General features: G+C 53.4%; 1 protein-coding gene across 7 annotated transcripts; it reads left to right on the top strand.

Moving 5' to 3' along the window:
• Nucleotides 1-76: 76 nt before the first annotated feature.
• DUSP13 (dual specificity phosphatase 13) lies at nt 77-12,834 on the top strand. 7 transcript variants are annotated; one of them, XM_014557750.2, is made up of 7 exons: nt 77-278; nt 2,597-2,804; nt 5,266-5,469; nt 6,376-6,470; nt 9,861-10,034; nt 11,518-11,738; nt 12,393-12,834. In XM_014557750.2, exons 1-7 carry the CDS (start codon nt 130-132, stop codon nt 12,593-12,595), a joined length of 1,254 nt encoding a protein of 417 aa, XP_014413236.1. In that variant the 5' UTR covers nt 77-129; the 3' UTR covers nt 12,596-12,834. The 7 variants fall into 7 exon arrangements, 6 of the variants coding, with proteins under 6 accessions (XP_014413236.1, XP_006173490.1, XP_032347856.1 ...); XM_032491965.1 differs by lacking the exon at nt 77-278 and adding an exon at nt 1,155-1,293; XM_006173428.2 differs by lacking the exon at nt 2,597-2,804 and having other exon boundaries at nt 140-278.
• Nucleotides 12,835-14,956: the final 2,122 nt, after the last annotated feature.

Below are 14,956 nucleotides of genomic sequence, written 5' to 3'. Positions count from 1 at the left end.
TGAGGCCCCGTGACTTGCTGAGTCACTGCTGCTGTCCCACCTGTCCCTGCCAATCTCCAGGAAGGAGAAATGACACTGGAGAGGCAGAGAGGAGTGACGGCAGAGACACAGGGGTGGGTGGGCTGTCCTATGGCGGAGGCCTCGCTCCCAGAGCTGCAGGGAGATACCGAAGCCCTGCCTTGCCCCAGCATCCTGGAACTGGAGGAGCTCTTGAGGGCAGGGAAATTTTCTTCCAACCACGTGGATGAAGTTTGGCCCAACCTTTACATAGGAGATGCGTGAGTGTTAGCTGGACAAAGGGGTGTGGGGGTGGTGACAAGGAGACACAGTTCTTGGGATCTTTACCAGAGATGGGGGTGGGGTGGGAACAAGGGCAAATACTCTGATCACCCCAGGCCAGGGACTTTTGTTCAGGACCCCTGTGTGCTGGGAGCAGTGCAGTGATCAGGTGTAGCCACCAGGGGGAGCGGGACTTTGCTGGCCTGAAAGAAGGGAGCTTCCAGAGGTTCCTGGAGTCTTCTGGCAGGCACATCCAGAAGAACAGGCGAGTCTAGGGGACAGAGGACTGGGGAATGGTGATTTGGGGTATGAGATGGAGTGGACAGAGAGCTCCTCTTTCTGGTCCCAGCCTCCTGCCTCTGGACACAGAGTGGGTGAGGAAGCCTGACTGAAGGTGAATCAGGGAAGGTGTCGCCTCTAAACATTTGCATTTTAGAAGCAGGTATGAGGTAGTGGCCAGGAGAAGCTGGATGTACGTGCATGGTATGGCATGGGGCAAGAAGGGAGGGGCAGCTGAGTCCCAGGACTGAAGCAATTCTTTCCTTCCTGTCCTAGGCAAGGCAGGGGCAGATTGCCTAAGGAAGCAAAGAGGGGCTAAAGCTAAATCTTTGTGCCACCAACTCTCCTACCAGAAGGCCCCTAGAGTGGGATTGTGAGCTGTGGACCCCATGGGTTCCTTCTGGCTCCCTTTGGACCCTAATGTCTCCATCCCTCTGAAGCAGGGGACCAGGCAAAGCTTCCTTCCTGAACCTCATGGCTCAGCCAGCATCCAGCAACCCTTTTTCCCCCTCCCCAGGGCCACGGCAAATAACCGCTTTGAGCTTTGGAAGCTGGGCATCACCCATGTGCTGAACGCCGCCCACGGGGGCCTGTATTGTCACGGCAGCCCTGACTTCTACGGCAGCAGCGTGAGCTACCTGGGGGTGCCCGCCCACGACCTTCCTGATTTCGACATCAGTGCCTACTTCTCCTCTGCAGCTGACTTCATCCACCGTGCCCTCAGCACACCTGGGGGTAGGACTCAGGGGCAGAACCCATATCCCATCCTGCTCAGTCATGGCGGATGTCCAGTTTCCTCTCAAACCTCAGAGCCCTCCCACCCCTAGCTTCTAAAAAGCCATCAGGTTTTAAAAATCCTATGCTCTGTGTTCTAGCAGTTTATCCAACCTCATTGCTTCACAGGAAGCAATGCAAACTGAGGCCTAGAATACAAGGTCACACCACGAGTTAGGAGTAGCCCTGGAGCTGGAAGCCAGGTCTCCCGAACAACAAAACCGTACTTCCTCTGCATCACTCAGCCTTGGGAAATCACCATCTGGTACCTAGATGTCTGCTTCTGCCCCGAAGTACTTTCAAATGGAAAAAATCTTCTAATACCTAGGGTACAAAAAAGGAGCCTGGGGAGGCTGGAGCCTGGGCTTTGTGTTCATAGGGGTGAGAACTGTGCCCCTTCCTGCCTGACCCGGGCAAGCCAGCGTCCCTCTCTGGACCTGAGTTTCTCATCTGTGTGATGGGAAAGACAAGGCTATGGCTCATAGCACTTTTCAACCCAGAGCACTTTGACATTCATTTGTTCATCCATTCATTCACCAACTCGTTATTATCTTTTCTGTACCATGCACTGAGCCACATACTGGGAATCCACACTTAGGCAAGGCAGGGCCCCTGGTGGAAAGACAGTCAAAACATGAAAGTATCATGAGTGCTACTCAGATGAGTGGGCCACTGTGCAGCACAATGGGAGCACAGGGTAGGACGCTCATTTCAGAAGACTGGGGAGGTGGAGGGACTTCCCTCTACAGCAGCCTTCACTGGCCACGTGCAAAAAGGATGAGCTGCTCTGTGATTCAAGTGATATCATGAATGGTCAGGAAGCCTTGTCTCAGTGGAAACCTGACAGATGAGTAGGAAATGTTAGTCAGACTGAGAGAAGGGGAAAAGTTTTACAGGTAGTTGAAACTGCATGTGGTGAGGCTGGTGGCCAGGAACCATGACAGCTTCAAGGAACTGAAAGTCAGCCAGGATTCCTAGAGCTGAGGGTTGGGGTGAGACAGCCTGAGATGAGGCTGCAGGGGCAGCAGGGGCAGCTCACAGAGGGTCTTGTCAGCCACGTGAAGGAGCATGGACCCCATCCCAAGGGTAGGCCTAACAGATGTTGGTATACCCATTTGACAGATCAGGAAACCAAGGCCAATAAAGGCTGAATGATTTGCCCAGGGTCACAAAGCAGAGCAGGGAAAGGAACTTGGGTCCCCACCTCAGCTCCTGGGTGGGCTGGTTGGTGGGAAAGGGTCTTTTACCAGGATGTCTTCTGCAGCCAAGGTCCTGGTGCACTGTGTGGTAGGGGTGAGCCGCTCCGCCACACTGGTCCTGGCCTACCTCATGCTGCGCCAGCAGCTGTCCCTGCGCAAGGCGGTGATCACCGTGCGGGAACACCGATGGGTCTTCCCCAACCGAGGCTTCCTCCACCAGCTCTGCCAGCTGGACCAGCAGCTGCGGGGTGCAGGCCGGAGCTGAGGGGCCAGGTGAGGGTCGGGCAGGGTGTGAGGGGCCAAGGCTGGGTGCAGTGAGAAGTGAGAGGTCAGGGGAGGGTAGAGCTCAGTGGTAGAGCGCATGCTTAGCATGCACGAGGTCCTGGCTTCGATCCCCAGTACCTCCATTAAAAAATAAACAAATAAAGAAACCTAATGACCTCCCTCACAAAACAAATAAAAAGGACTTAAAAAAAAAAAAAGAGAGGTCAGGTGAGGGCTGGGCAGAGGGCAAGGGTACAACCGGAAGTAAGGGGACGTGGATGGGACTAGTTCAGAGGTTGGATGTCAGGGCTGTGAGTGGTCGGCAGAGAGTTGAAGGGGGCCTGGCTCATTCCCCAGCTGCTGACTCAGGGTCTCACCAGGGCCTGGATGAGGCAACTCCCTGGTAGGACCCTCTTTATCCCCTAGCCCACCGGGATTCTTCAGACTGAGAGAGGCTGGAAAGGCTAGAAGGGAAAGGGGAGGAAAGAATAAAATGGAAGAGGTGAGGCCTTCCATCCCGGTCTTGATGCTGACCTGCCCTGCCTCCTTGGCTGAAAGCCTGTGGGGCTCCCCTGAGCCCAACCAAGGCAGCAGTGCAGCCAGTCCTGGCCCCTGAGGGCTGTCTGGGCCTTCCCACCCCTCTGCATACCTTCCCTGAAGGGCTGGACTCCAGCCACAGCCCTTGGGGAAAAGTGTGGCTGCAGCTACAGCTCTGAGCTTAGGTAATTCTCATGTCAGCCCTGCCATTCCCACAAAGGAGAAAAACAGATGCTCCTGCCATCAGCCATAACCTCCTCACACAAGCTCCATGTAAAGTTCTCCTGTCGCCATGCCATTCAGCTCTCTGCCTTGGACCTGGTACCCCGCTCTCTACCTTCACCCCCACCCAGTATGATCTCGGAGATCTACAGAGGGATCCTCCCTGAGCTCCTTCCCTGGCTCTGGGCCCCCTTTAGGACATAAAGGTGTTTCCTCAAGTCTATCCATCTACCTCCGGCCTTCCTGTTCTGTGTTCAGTGCATTTGGAGCAATAGCAGATGGTCCTTAAGCTGCATAAGGGGAACAGATCCCCAGTACCTCCTCTCCCCAAGCTGCCTCCCTCCTGCTAGAGTCCCCCATGTCCCCAGCTGCCCAGAAGGAGTTGGGCTCCCCCAGCAGCAACGCTGCTTCTCAGGCTCCCCGCCCACACATGGTGACTGAGGTGCTGCTGCAATTTCTTTGGCACCAGCGCTGTGTTCTCCTCCAGCTCAGTTAAGAGGAGGCAGGGATGTCTCTTCCTCAGGGGGAGTGGCTGTAGGAGCACCAGATTGTGAGGAGCTGCAGAAGGCCCACTGCCCTTCTTCTCCCACCGTGCCCAGGCTGGGGCTGTCCCTGTCTGGCCCCAAGAGCCCATCTCCCTTACATTCACATCCCCAGTGGGGGATGTCAGATGGGAAATTAGATCTTCACAGCTGCTCTCCACTCCTCCTGTTCCACCTTCAGCTCTTGCTACCCATATTACTCCTTCCCTCATTTCTCTGCAACCCTGACTTTGACTGTACTCCACCACCCACTGGCTCAGAGGGGCTGCCACTTGGGGGTGGGGGCTCTCCTGGGAGTTGGGAGAGTTAGCTTTCTCCTCCTGCCAAGGGCTTCTTGGTGCATGGCCTGGATCTCCCCCTGCCCATCACCCATGAGAGCTGTCTTTGTCTCTGAAGGCATAGCCAGCCCAGCCAAGAGGAAGCACTTTAGCAATAGCGATCCCTTCCCACGTGCTTTCAGGATGAGCATCTTGGGGATGGGGACTAGGACAGGACAGAGGGCTAGGTTTAGAGTCTGGGGGTGAATGTAATGGAAGAAAATGAGGCTGATAGCTGGGGTTGGGATTAGGCATGGGGCTAGGGTAGGTGGGAACTTGCTGTGAGGAGCTCTGCAGTGTGGGGAGCCAAAAGGGGAAAAGGAACATCATGTTCCCATCCTGCCCTCTTTCCCCTAAACAGGTTTTGGAAACTGGCAGAACAGGAGATCGCTGATCATGCCCAATCACCGTACTTCCTTATTTAAGGGCCTGGGGCCCTTAAATAACCCTGACCTCAGACCCCAGCATCTTTCCCTTTAGGCAGCAGGCTTTGGAGTGGAGGTTAGTTGGGCTACAGAACTGCACAACTCCTGGGGGTGCCATCCACCAAACAGTCTGTGCAGCTGGAGCCCCAGGAGTTGTGCAATGAACAACCTGTGTGAAGGCACACAGCAGCCCTGGGGCTGGGGACTCTGAGAAATGAGAGGGCTGGGGGAGAGGTCGTCTCTCTGCGTGCCCTGGACCCCAAACCTGCAACCTCATCTCTCCTGGCATGCATACCCACTTGACCTCACACGGAGGCTTGAGGCAGTAGCAGGTTGATCTGGCAGCTCTCGCCTCTGTCCTGATGAGCCTCAGCTATTCTGAGCCTTGGTTTACCCACCTGTAACATGGAGCTCCTCTCTCCCCCAGAGCTGGTCCGTACGCCCTGTCATGGGGCTCTGCCACTTTGCCACCCAGGCACTGGTCCTGTTGGTGCTGCTGGAGCCTCTGGCCCAGGTGGATACCCAGAAGATGATAAGAGCCCAGTTTGGGGACCATCCCAGAGCCTGCAACTCCATCCACTTCCTCCTGCTGCCCGCACTCCCTCTCAGCCACTGTATCCAGTTCTCACAGGTAGGAAGGGATGACCCTCTCAGCCAAGCCCTGAAGCTCCTCGGCCAGGAACCCCAAGTTCCCTCAGGAGGTGGGGGGCATTGGAGGAGAGCGGGAGGGGATTCTAAGTATTCATGTTAGCCCTTGGCCACAGCTGCCTCTGCCAGCTCTCCCCAGGGCTCAGGGAGCTGCAGCAGGCTCAGAGACCCAGTGGAGGTGTGGCTGAGGGTATGCACACATCTGTGTGTGTGTCAGTTGTCTGGGGGTGCAAGTGGGAAGAGTACTGACACATGGGTATATGAGGAGTGACCTTAGATCATCGCACTGGCCTCAAGGGACAGTGAGGCCTGAGCCAGGAATGCCTTCTGAGGGAAGGAGGAACTTGGCAGAGGGCAGAGTGGTTTCCAGACACACAACTGCTGAGTTTGGTCCAAAGGCCTACTCTAAACTCCACTTACATATTTGTTTGTCTGCCCATACTTCCTTCAGCCTGAGTCTTCTAGATCTTAATCCTGGGCCAGTCCTGTAATCCTCAGCTCCCAACTAAAGGCCCCTGGACCTGGGTTCTGATGCTGGCAAGGCTGCCAGTTTGTGTGTGATTTTGGCTAGTCTTTTCCCTGTCCTGCTCCATGGAGGATCCTTCTAGCTTTAACCTTCCGCATGCTCCATACCACCCTTGAAGGCCAAGGGAGCTTTCAAAATGGCTTATTCAATCTTCTGTCTTCCTGCCCCATGATCATCATACACGCATACCACAGACCGACCCCTGCAGGACTGCCTTTGCTCCCAGCAGGGCCAGGTGCCTGGCTGGGCTTGGCACTGACCATCATCCCAGGGGACCAGTGGGTGAGTTGGGAGTGGCAAAAGGAGGCCAGAAGAGGGGAGCAGCACATCATGCTTTATAATTAAACTCCAATCAAAAAATAGAAACAGCATCAAGTGTGCAGAGACAGGCGGCTTGAAGTCGGCAGCACGAAATACCCGTCCGAGAAGACTATAGCCTGGGCCAGATACCCCCACAGGTGGGTAAGTGCCCCTGTTTCAGGGGGGCTGCAGAGCATGCTGGGTATGAGGGCCAGGACACCTGTGCCTGTGTGTGCTGAGGAGAGACTGGGTTAGGTTGGGGGAGGGACTGGGTCAGAGACAGAGGCACTAACAAAGCATAGTAGAGTCAGGAAGACCTGCGCTTGAATCCTGTCTCTCATGCTTATTTGGCTGTGTGACCTTGGGCATATGGCTTAATCTTTCTGAGTCTCAGTTTCCTCATCTACAAAATAGGGATGATAATATTATCTAACGCATAAGGGTACTGTGAGGATTCAGGGAGAAGACATAAGCATTCAGCTCTGATATGTAGTACATCCTTAGTAAGTGGGTGAATATAATAATTATTTTTGGACAAAAAGACATCAAGAGACACAAAGAGATAGAGACCAAGCCTCACTGTCCTGCTGGAAAGTTACTCTTTACCCAGGGTGTGGCTGAGGATTGAGAGGGCAGCAGTAATAACAGTAATGATAATAATAGTAAGATGCACCATTTATTGGGCATCGACCATGAGGCACCTTCCTCCACCATACTCTTCACTTGTCCTGCCCTGAGACCTCCTGTGGACACAGTCCCATCTGGTCCATCTGGGGAGAAGGAGGGGGAAGCAGAGAGAGCGAGCAGGAGGGCAGACTGGGGGAACATCTGGAGCTTCCACGGAGGAGATGGATGGCTAACAGCTCCTCCCCGCCCCCACCCCCCGGAGCCTGTGCCTTGGCCAAAGGCAGCCGGCACACGGGGTGGTGTGCTGGGTGACTGTGGAGAAGCAGGAGCCCCTGTGAGAGGCTGACAGACAGAGGCAACCAGGGAGAGCAAGAGAGGCAAGGCACAAAGGCAGAAAACAAGTGTCTGAGCTTGAAAACAGCAGCTGCCCACAGAGGCAGCTCTCAGCTTAGGGAGAAGAGGCAGGAACGGGGCAGACCGAGCACCAGCGTGAGTGTGGAGGAGGGCCAGGCCAGGCCCGGCCCTGCTGGACGCTGGGCCCGGGCTTCAGCTTGCAGTGGCCGAGGACATACAGGAGGTGTCTGGCAGGGACCTCAGGAGTCGAGGTCTGGGGATGGCAGAAACCAGGGGGCTGCTGCAGTTGCCTCACTAGCTCCCCTTTTCTGGAAAATGAAGGAGGAGTTGCTGGGTGGGAGCTAGGCCTGATTCTGGCTGACAAGGTGGGCTGGACTCCTGTGGGACAGAGCACACAGGTAGGGGGTGCATCCATGAGCATCAGGTGTGAGGTCCAAGGTGAGGCCTAATAAGAAATACCTCTAAGTTCCAGGAAAAGGCCCCCTTCTCCAGACCTGGGCTAAGGGCCCCTGGGAGGCTGAGGCATGGGCTGTGATTTAGTGACCCTCAATAATCCCAGACCTCCCTGCTGGCTCCTCCTCCCAGGAGCCTCCAGGAGGAGCCAGGAAAAGTTCTGTCTCACCTGGAGCCTGGCTGTCGGCTCCCAGGCACAGATGGGCTGCAAGGCACCCACTGGCCACTGGGTGGCAGCCTTACCCCACGCCAAGCGCAGAGGCCTGCGCCCGCCTGCCAGGCTTCCCAAACCCCGTCCCGCCCAACCTGGGGCTCATGCAGCCCCACCTGGTAGGTCCAGACCAGTGTGGCTGCTGGACTTTCCCCATCCCAACACCCTACACTGCGCCCTCCCCTGTCACCATCTGTTACTGCAAACCCAGCCACTCTCATTCTCAGGTCACACCCTGCAGAGATTCCTTAAAGTCAGGCAAGGCCAGCATCTTTAAGATGAGGAAGAGAAACTGTGGCCCAGATAGGAGCAGATAATTTGCTCTTGACCACAGAATGAGTTGTGGCCGAGCTCTCCACCCTCCCTCTAAAGTTCTCTTCCCACAAATTCAGGTAGCTTCCCATCTCTATGGGGAGTTCCAGAGCCAAGAGCCTTTAATCCCAAAGAGATGCCAAGCAGAGAGGTTTGGAGGGACTGCCCTTCAGTCCACAGTGGCCTAGGTCTACTCTCAGGCCCCACCCCCACGGACTCCAAGGCGAGGAACTGGAATTCCAGGCGCTTCACAGCGTTTTGTGTTCTGGGCGGAACCTGCCCTGGCCCGGTTCCGCTCACATGCTGAGACCTGTCCCTGCACCCATTTCCCCACTCCCAGACCCAAACCATGCCCTAGGTAGGTGGCAGGCCACTCAGCCTGCCCTGAGAGGTCACAGTGGGGGATGAAGGGGAAAACCGGGTCTTCACTTCCTCCTTGCCCTCCTACTGCCCGCTGGGTGAGCTTGGCCAAGCCGGTGGCCTCCTGGGTGCCTATTTCTCTTCCTGGTCCTGGCACCGCTTATCAAAGAGCAAAGAAGTTCTTCCCAGTTTGTACCTTCCCTAGTTACTGGTTGAGGGGGCCAGGGACTGTTAGCCAAGAGAAGCCTTCCTTCCCAGCCCAGCACCAGACCCAGGTTCTGGTGCCACTGACATCCCAGCTCTGCAGGGTCTCGGATGCCCTCAGCCAGCTGACTCCTGACACAAGCCACCCAACCTGCACGAGGCCTGACCTGCAGCTCTGGCCTGAGTCGTGGGGGTAAGGAGGGAAATCCCAGGGCCTATAGACAGATGTGTAACAGCTACACCAGGCTCCCCTGTAGAGACAGATGGGTTAGTGATCACTCTCTGGAATCCCCAAAGGTAGTAACTCAGAGGCTTGGGGATGGAGATGAAGGAGCACAGAGCTGGAGTGAAACTCTAGCCTTGCTACTTAGCAGCCATGTGGCTTTGGGCATCTCTTAAAATTAATCCTGACCTTCAGCTTCCTCCAATGTAAAGTAGGGACCTCCCACACCCTAAGAGGCATTGGCTTATTCAGTACAGAAATGTTAACAAATGTCAGCTTACAGCCTAGGCCCCTCGCTCCAGAGATGGGCTCTGACCTTCCAGCACCTGAAAATGGGAGGAGTGGGGGCCTGAGGATCAGCCCTAGAAGTAGCAGAGGAGGGGGCTTGAGATGAGCTGCCCGGTTGTGGGGGTCTTCCTAGATGCTCTGAGGGCCACAGCCATCTGGGGTCCCCTTCCCTACAAAGTCCCAAGCGACCAGCAACTTAAGGAATGGGGTATGCATTGACTAGTTGTTAGAAACAGGGAACTCCGAGGGCCCCTTGAACAAAACTTCCAATATCATCAGGGGCCTCTGGGGAGAGCAGGAAAGAGGGCTTCCCAGCTCCACAGCAGTGACAAGGGATTGATTCCCTTGTTCCCTGGGGAAAGGATCTAGGCCTCAGCCTCAGCCGAGCTGGTTAAGAACCAAATCCGAAATATCTGAAGCCCTTCCTGAAGCACCCACCAGGCCTGGCCCTCCCTGTCAGCTGGACCCACCTGCGGGAGCCTGCCCCTGGCCACCGCAGTGTCCACTCTGTTTCAGGATGGACTCGCTGCAGAAGCAGGACCTCCGGAGGCCCAAGATCCATGGGGCAGTCCGGGTGCCCCACTACCAGCCGCCCACGCTGGCCTCGCTGCAGCGCTTGCTGTGGGTCCGTCGGGCTGCCATGCTGAGCCACATCAATGAAGTCTGGCCCAACCTCTTCCTGGGAGATGCGTAAGTACAGCCCCTAGTGGGAGCAGAAGGGGAGCCTCTCCCAGAGCCCTGTAAGGAGCAGGTAGCACCTCTTTGCTTCTCACAATCTCTTTCCACATGTTTCTTTCCTTTTATGTTATTATTACTTTGTGGAAATAGAACACACGTAAAAAAAAAGTGCACAGAGCATACACTAACAGTCTCACCACCCAGGCCAGGAAACAGGGCATTACTTGTGCCCCAGAAGCCCCTGCTGAACCCTTCTCATCGTAACTCTTTTCCCTGTAGATAATGACTGACTACTGAAGTAATTATTTCCTTGCTCTTCTTTACAGTTTCACCGCTTGTGTGCTTGTGTTAGTTTTGCCTGTCTTTTAAGGTGACATGAATAGAATCAGATTGTGTGTTTTGTGCCAGGCATCATTTGCTCAAAATTGGGAGATTTGCTGACGTTCTTTGTAGCTAGGGTTCATTCATTTTTTTGTTGCTACCTAAGAATATACTACTCATTTGTATGAATACACCAGAATTTATCCATTCTATTTGAGTTGTTTCCATTTTGGGGCTATTATGAACAGTGATCCCAGAAACATTCTAGTACATGTGTCCTGGGAACACATACATTTCTCTAGGGTGTATAGAGAGTGGAATTGAGTCCTTTTCCCTAAAAATTTTCTTAACATTTAGAACATATGGATAAATGTATGTGGATTTTCTAAGGTTTGCTTAATTTTTAGAAATATGGATCAATATCTCATTAACAATATGGCAGATATATATCCCCCTACTCCCACAGACAACCAGTAATAAAATCCCTGTTGACTTTTAAAGATGCATACACACACATACATAAATGCTTTTTCACGATTTGTTTCCTTACAAAAATGGTAGCACTTGATAATCCCATCTTATAATCTGCCTTATATAGAAAGCTTTTTTTAAAAAATGGAATTGCATGACATACTTTAAAAAACACTTTGAATGGTGTTCTGTTTAAATAGCTGCATTTTCCCCAGGTTCTCAATATAGCACAAACACCTCTCCTGGTTCACCTGCATCCATTGAAGACATTTTTGTGGTTACATAGTATTTCATTTATGGTATACAGTCAGTCTCCTATTAGAGGATACTTAGGAATTTTTTCAATTTTTCACCAATTTTTCACCATCTTAAATACAACAAGATCCAGTTTACACATGTCTGTGGGCATATTTGGGATTGTATCTTTAAGTTCCTAGAAGGAGACCTGCTGGGGCAACGTAAGTGTACAGTTTTGAGGCTTTTGATGCATGTGGCCAAATTGCTCTCCAGAAAAGCTGGCCTGAGTGGAAGAGGGTCTTGAACTCCTACTAGAGGAGTCCCTTCACCTGAGACCAGTTCACTGGTCCCAGTCTCTACCTTGGAGGGGGATGGCAGGGGAGGAAAGGGGCAAGTTCCAGCTCAGCCACAGCTGACCCAGTGAGCTCTATTCCACCTCCCAACTCCCCCCGTGCCCTCCCTGCAGGTATGCAGCCCGGGACAAGTACAAGCTGACTCAGCTGGGCATCACACACATCGTGAATGTTGCTGCGGGCAAGTTTCAGGTGGACACAGGTGCCAAGTTCTACCGTGGAATGCCCGTGGACTACTATGGCATCGAGGCCGATGACAACCCATTCTTCAACCTCAGTGTCTACTTTCTGCCTGTTGCTCGATACATCCGAACTGCCCTCAGTGTCCCCCGAGGTCAGTGGCTGGGGAAGGCACTGGGGTGGAGGTAGGGAGTAGGTGGGATCTGGGGCTGATGGTGGGGTCCTTCAGCAACTTTCCTACCCCATGGGGCAAATAGCTACTACCATTTAGTAAGCATCCCCTTCAGGGACACCCAGGAAACTGACAATCATAGATGATATAACTAAGGACCAGTGTGGTTGTCATGGTAACTGTATCCCTCAGTAAGAGGCCCTAGCAAAGGCTCTTGAGCAGGTTTCTCTAAGATGAGGCCTTGGTGCAGAGCTGCAGGGGCAGGGGAGAGGGCAGAACTGAGGAGAAAGGGAGGTAGGTGAACACCTCCTTAATCTGATACAAACCCAGGGGACTTCAGGAGTACTGATCCCCACCACCATGCCAAAGCTGCAAAAGATGCCAGAGGAAGCACTTCGGACCCGGAGAAGGGAAGCCCAGCTACTAACCTTAGCCTTGCCACTGACTTGCTGTGCAACCTTGAGCCAGTCCCTTCCCTCTCTAGGCCTCAGTTGCCCCATAGGAAAGTGAAGACAGTGTCAGTATTCCAGGATGCTGTGATAGGTGGGCTCCTGGATGGCCAGAAGCATCTCTGATCCCCCAAAGGATGGGCAGTGCAAGGACCAGTGGTTGATGCTGGGTTGGGTCTCCCTGCAGGCCGCGTGCTGGTACACTGCGCCATGGGGGTGAGCCGCTCTGCCACAGTTGTCCTGGCCTTCCTCATGATCTGCGAGAACATGACGCTGGTGGAGGCCATCCAGACAGTGCAGGCCCACCGCGATATCTGCCCCAACTCAGGCTTCCTCCAGCAGCTCCAGGTTCTGGACAACCGACTAGGGCGGGAGACGGGCCGGCTCTGACCTGGTGGCAGTCAGGATCCCAGGCTCAACCGACCAGCCTGGCCCTGGGGACAGCAGTCTCTGCTGTTCTCAGTGACCTGCAGATGTAAATAGCAAGTCGGGGCTTAGCTGAGGCAGAGGCAGGGAGAGCTGGCTGGTGACCTTTAGCAGGTGGATTTCCCTGACCCAATCCAAAGATTCTTTATGCAAAAGAGAGTTCAGTCTGTCTCTATAATAAAAGGTTCATCATAATAAAGACAGATCTTCTGGTGGTTTGTGGGGCAGTGGCTTACTCTCAGGATGGTCATGAGGTTCCAGAAGGCTTTCCAACTCATGATGGCAGCCTGGAGACAAAGTCTGAGTCCATCGTCTGAATAAAGACCAGAGTTTGATGTGTCAGCACCTTCCCCATGCCCAGTCTGTCAGAAACTGACTATCAAAGCTTGCTGTGCACAAACAGCATCTCCTGAATCCAGCCAGTCTTTTCATTTTCACTCTACTTTCAAAAGGACTGACAAATTACAGAAACCTAAGAGAGGCATTAAACCAGAGGATAGGGTTGGGGAGCAGACAAGCCAGAAATCCTGGCAAAGGATGGTTATGTGATGGGGCAACATTTGGCCCCGAGTTTCTTACTTCTTGTGTCCTAATAAAATAAAACAATACAGAAAGCCCACAGGTCCCTCGCCTGTACTGGTACAAGGTTTTTATGAGGATTAAGTAGGGCTGGCTTTCCTTCTACCTCTCTGGCTGTTCCTACTTAGCCCTTGCCTTCTTTGGCAGATCCTTAAACATCAAGGTTTCTAAGGCTCTGGCCTCTGCCTCTTCTCTCCCTCAGTGTTCCTGCTCTCCTGGGGGGTCCCCGTGCTCCCATAGCCCTAGCCCACATCTCTAGGCTGATGATGCTCAGACCCCTGTGCAGCCCGATTCTCTCTTCTGAGCACAAAACCTCTGTATTCTCCCGGCCACCTCCATTTGAATATTGTTCTTGAACTTCAAATTGAACTTACCACCTTCCACCCGGACCCACTCCCCTTCCTAGTTCCCCATTTTAGTGAAGGGTTCTGACAGGCATTGTTACCCAAGTCAGTGATGAATGTCACCCTGGACTCCTGCTTCTCTTCTAATTTACCTACCAATTCTACCTCCTAGATAGGGCTCAGATCTGCTCCCTTAGCTTCATCTTTGCTGACTGCCCAAGTTCAAGCCACTTCACCTCTCACCTGGATTCTTGCTCAGCCCCGATGGTCTCTCTGCCTCCAACCTTGCCCCTCCAGTCTTCACACAGCCCCCAGATATCTGACTAAAATGAAAATCTGATCGCATCACTCCTCCACTTACAACCCCTGAAGGACACCTTGACCAAGCATAGCTGCTTCATTATCTGAGAACTTCTCATGTCTCCAGATGTACCTCTTCTAATTCTGTCCCCATACATTGTGTCATTAAGAAATAGTAAATCCATTTGCAGTTTCCGGAGTGTACTGTACTCTTCTTACCTCTTGGTGCTTTGCACCTGCTTCAGGTAGCACCACCTGAATGTACATCCTCACCCATTTTCACTGGGGTCTCTTTGAGGTCTCAGTTTAGATATCACTTCTGGATACACCCCTGGACCCCGCAAGCCTGAGTGAAGTGTTCTTCCTCAGGCTACCCCTTGTGGTATCACCTGTCACTCTGAATTATATTTGCCTGGTGCTTTGTCATCCTCTTCCAGCTGGCTGTCTCTCACCAGGCTTTTCCTATGCTTAAGGTCCCTATAACCCCCACATTCTCTATGACCCTGCCCTCAGGTACAGCTCCTTGTACCTGGGCTCTCTCTACAGAGGTCACTAGTGGGAGTGGACCCCAGGACTGGGCTTGCTTCCAGAGGGCACTTCCTCTCCTCCCAGCTCTGCCTGTACACAGCATCTCACCCTTTGGTTACCCTGACACCTTCTTCCCAGATCATCTTGTCCCCCTGGGCTACCTCTGAGCCTCCCTCCTTACTCTCTACCAAGGCTCTCTGGGGCCAGCCCTGCCTTCTCCTGGAGGCTTAAGGAGCCTTTGCTCTTCTCTATCACCTCCTCTGTTTCCAGAGGGCAGGTGCTTTTCCTTTCTGCAAATCAGAAAGAGGGGCCCCCTCTGACCACACCAGCCTTTTAGACAGAAGCACTCCTGGGCAAACAGTTTGGTCAAGGAAGAGGTGTCCCTTCCTCCTAAGCAGACGTAGCTCTAAGCCACAGTGCCCAGCTTAGCGAGCTGAGCACGGGCTGGGTTTTGGGCCCCCTTCATTCCTTCTGCAATTTATAAACTGCACAAAGGTATATGGCCTTGTCTGGCCTGTAGGAATTAATATCCCTATTTTACAGGTGAACAAACTGATGCTCAGAGAAGCTAAAA

This window comes from Camelus ferus, chromosome 11, assembly GCF_009834535.1.
Source record: "Camelus ferus isolate YT-003-E chromosome 11, BCGSAC_Cfer_1.0, whole genome shotgun sequence".
NCBI lineage: Eukaryota > Metazoa > Chordata > Mammalia > Artiodactyla > Camelidae > Camelus > Camelus ferus.
Note: the sequence above shows the minus strand (reverse complement) of the source record. Positions and strands in the feature narration are given on the sequence as shown.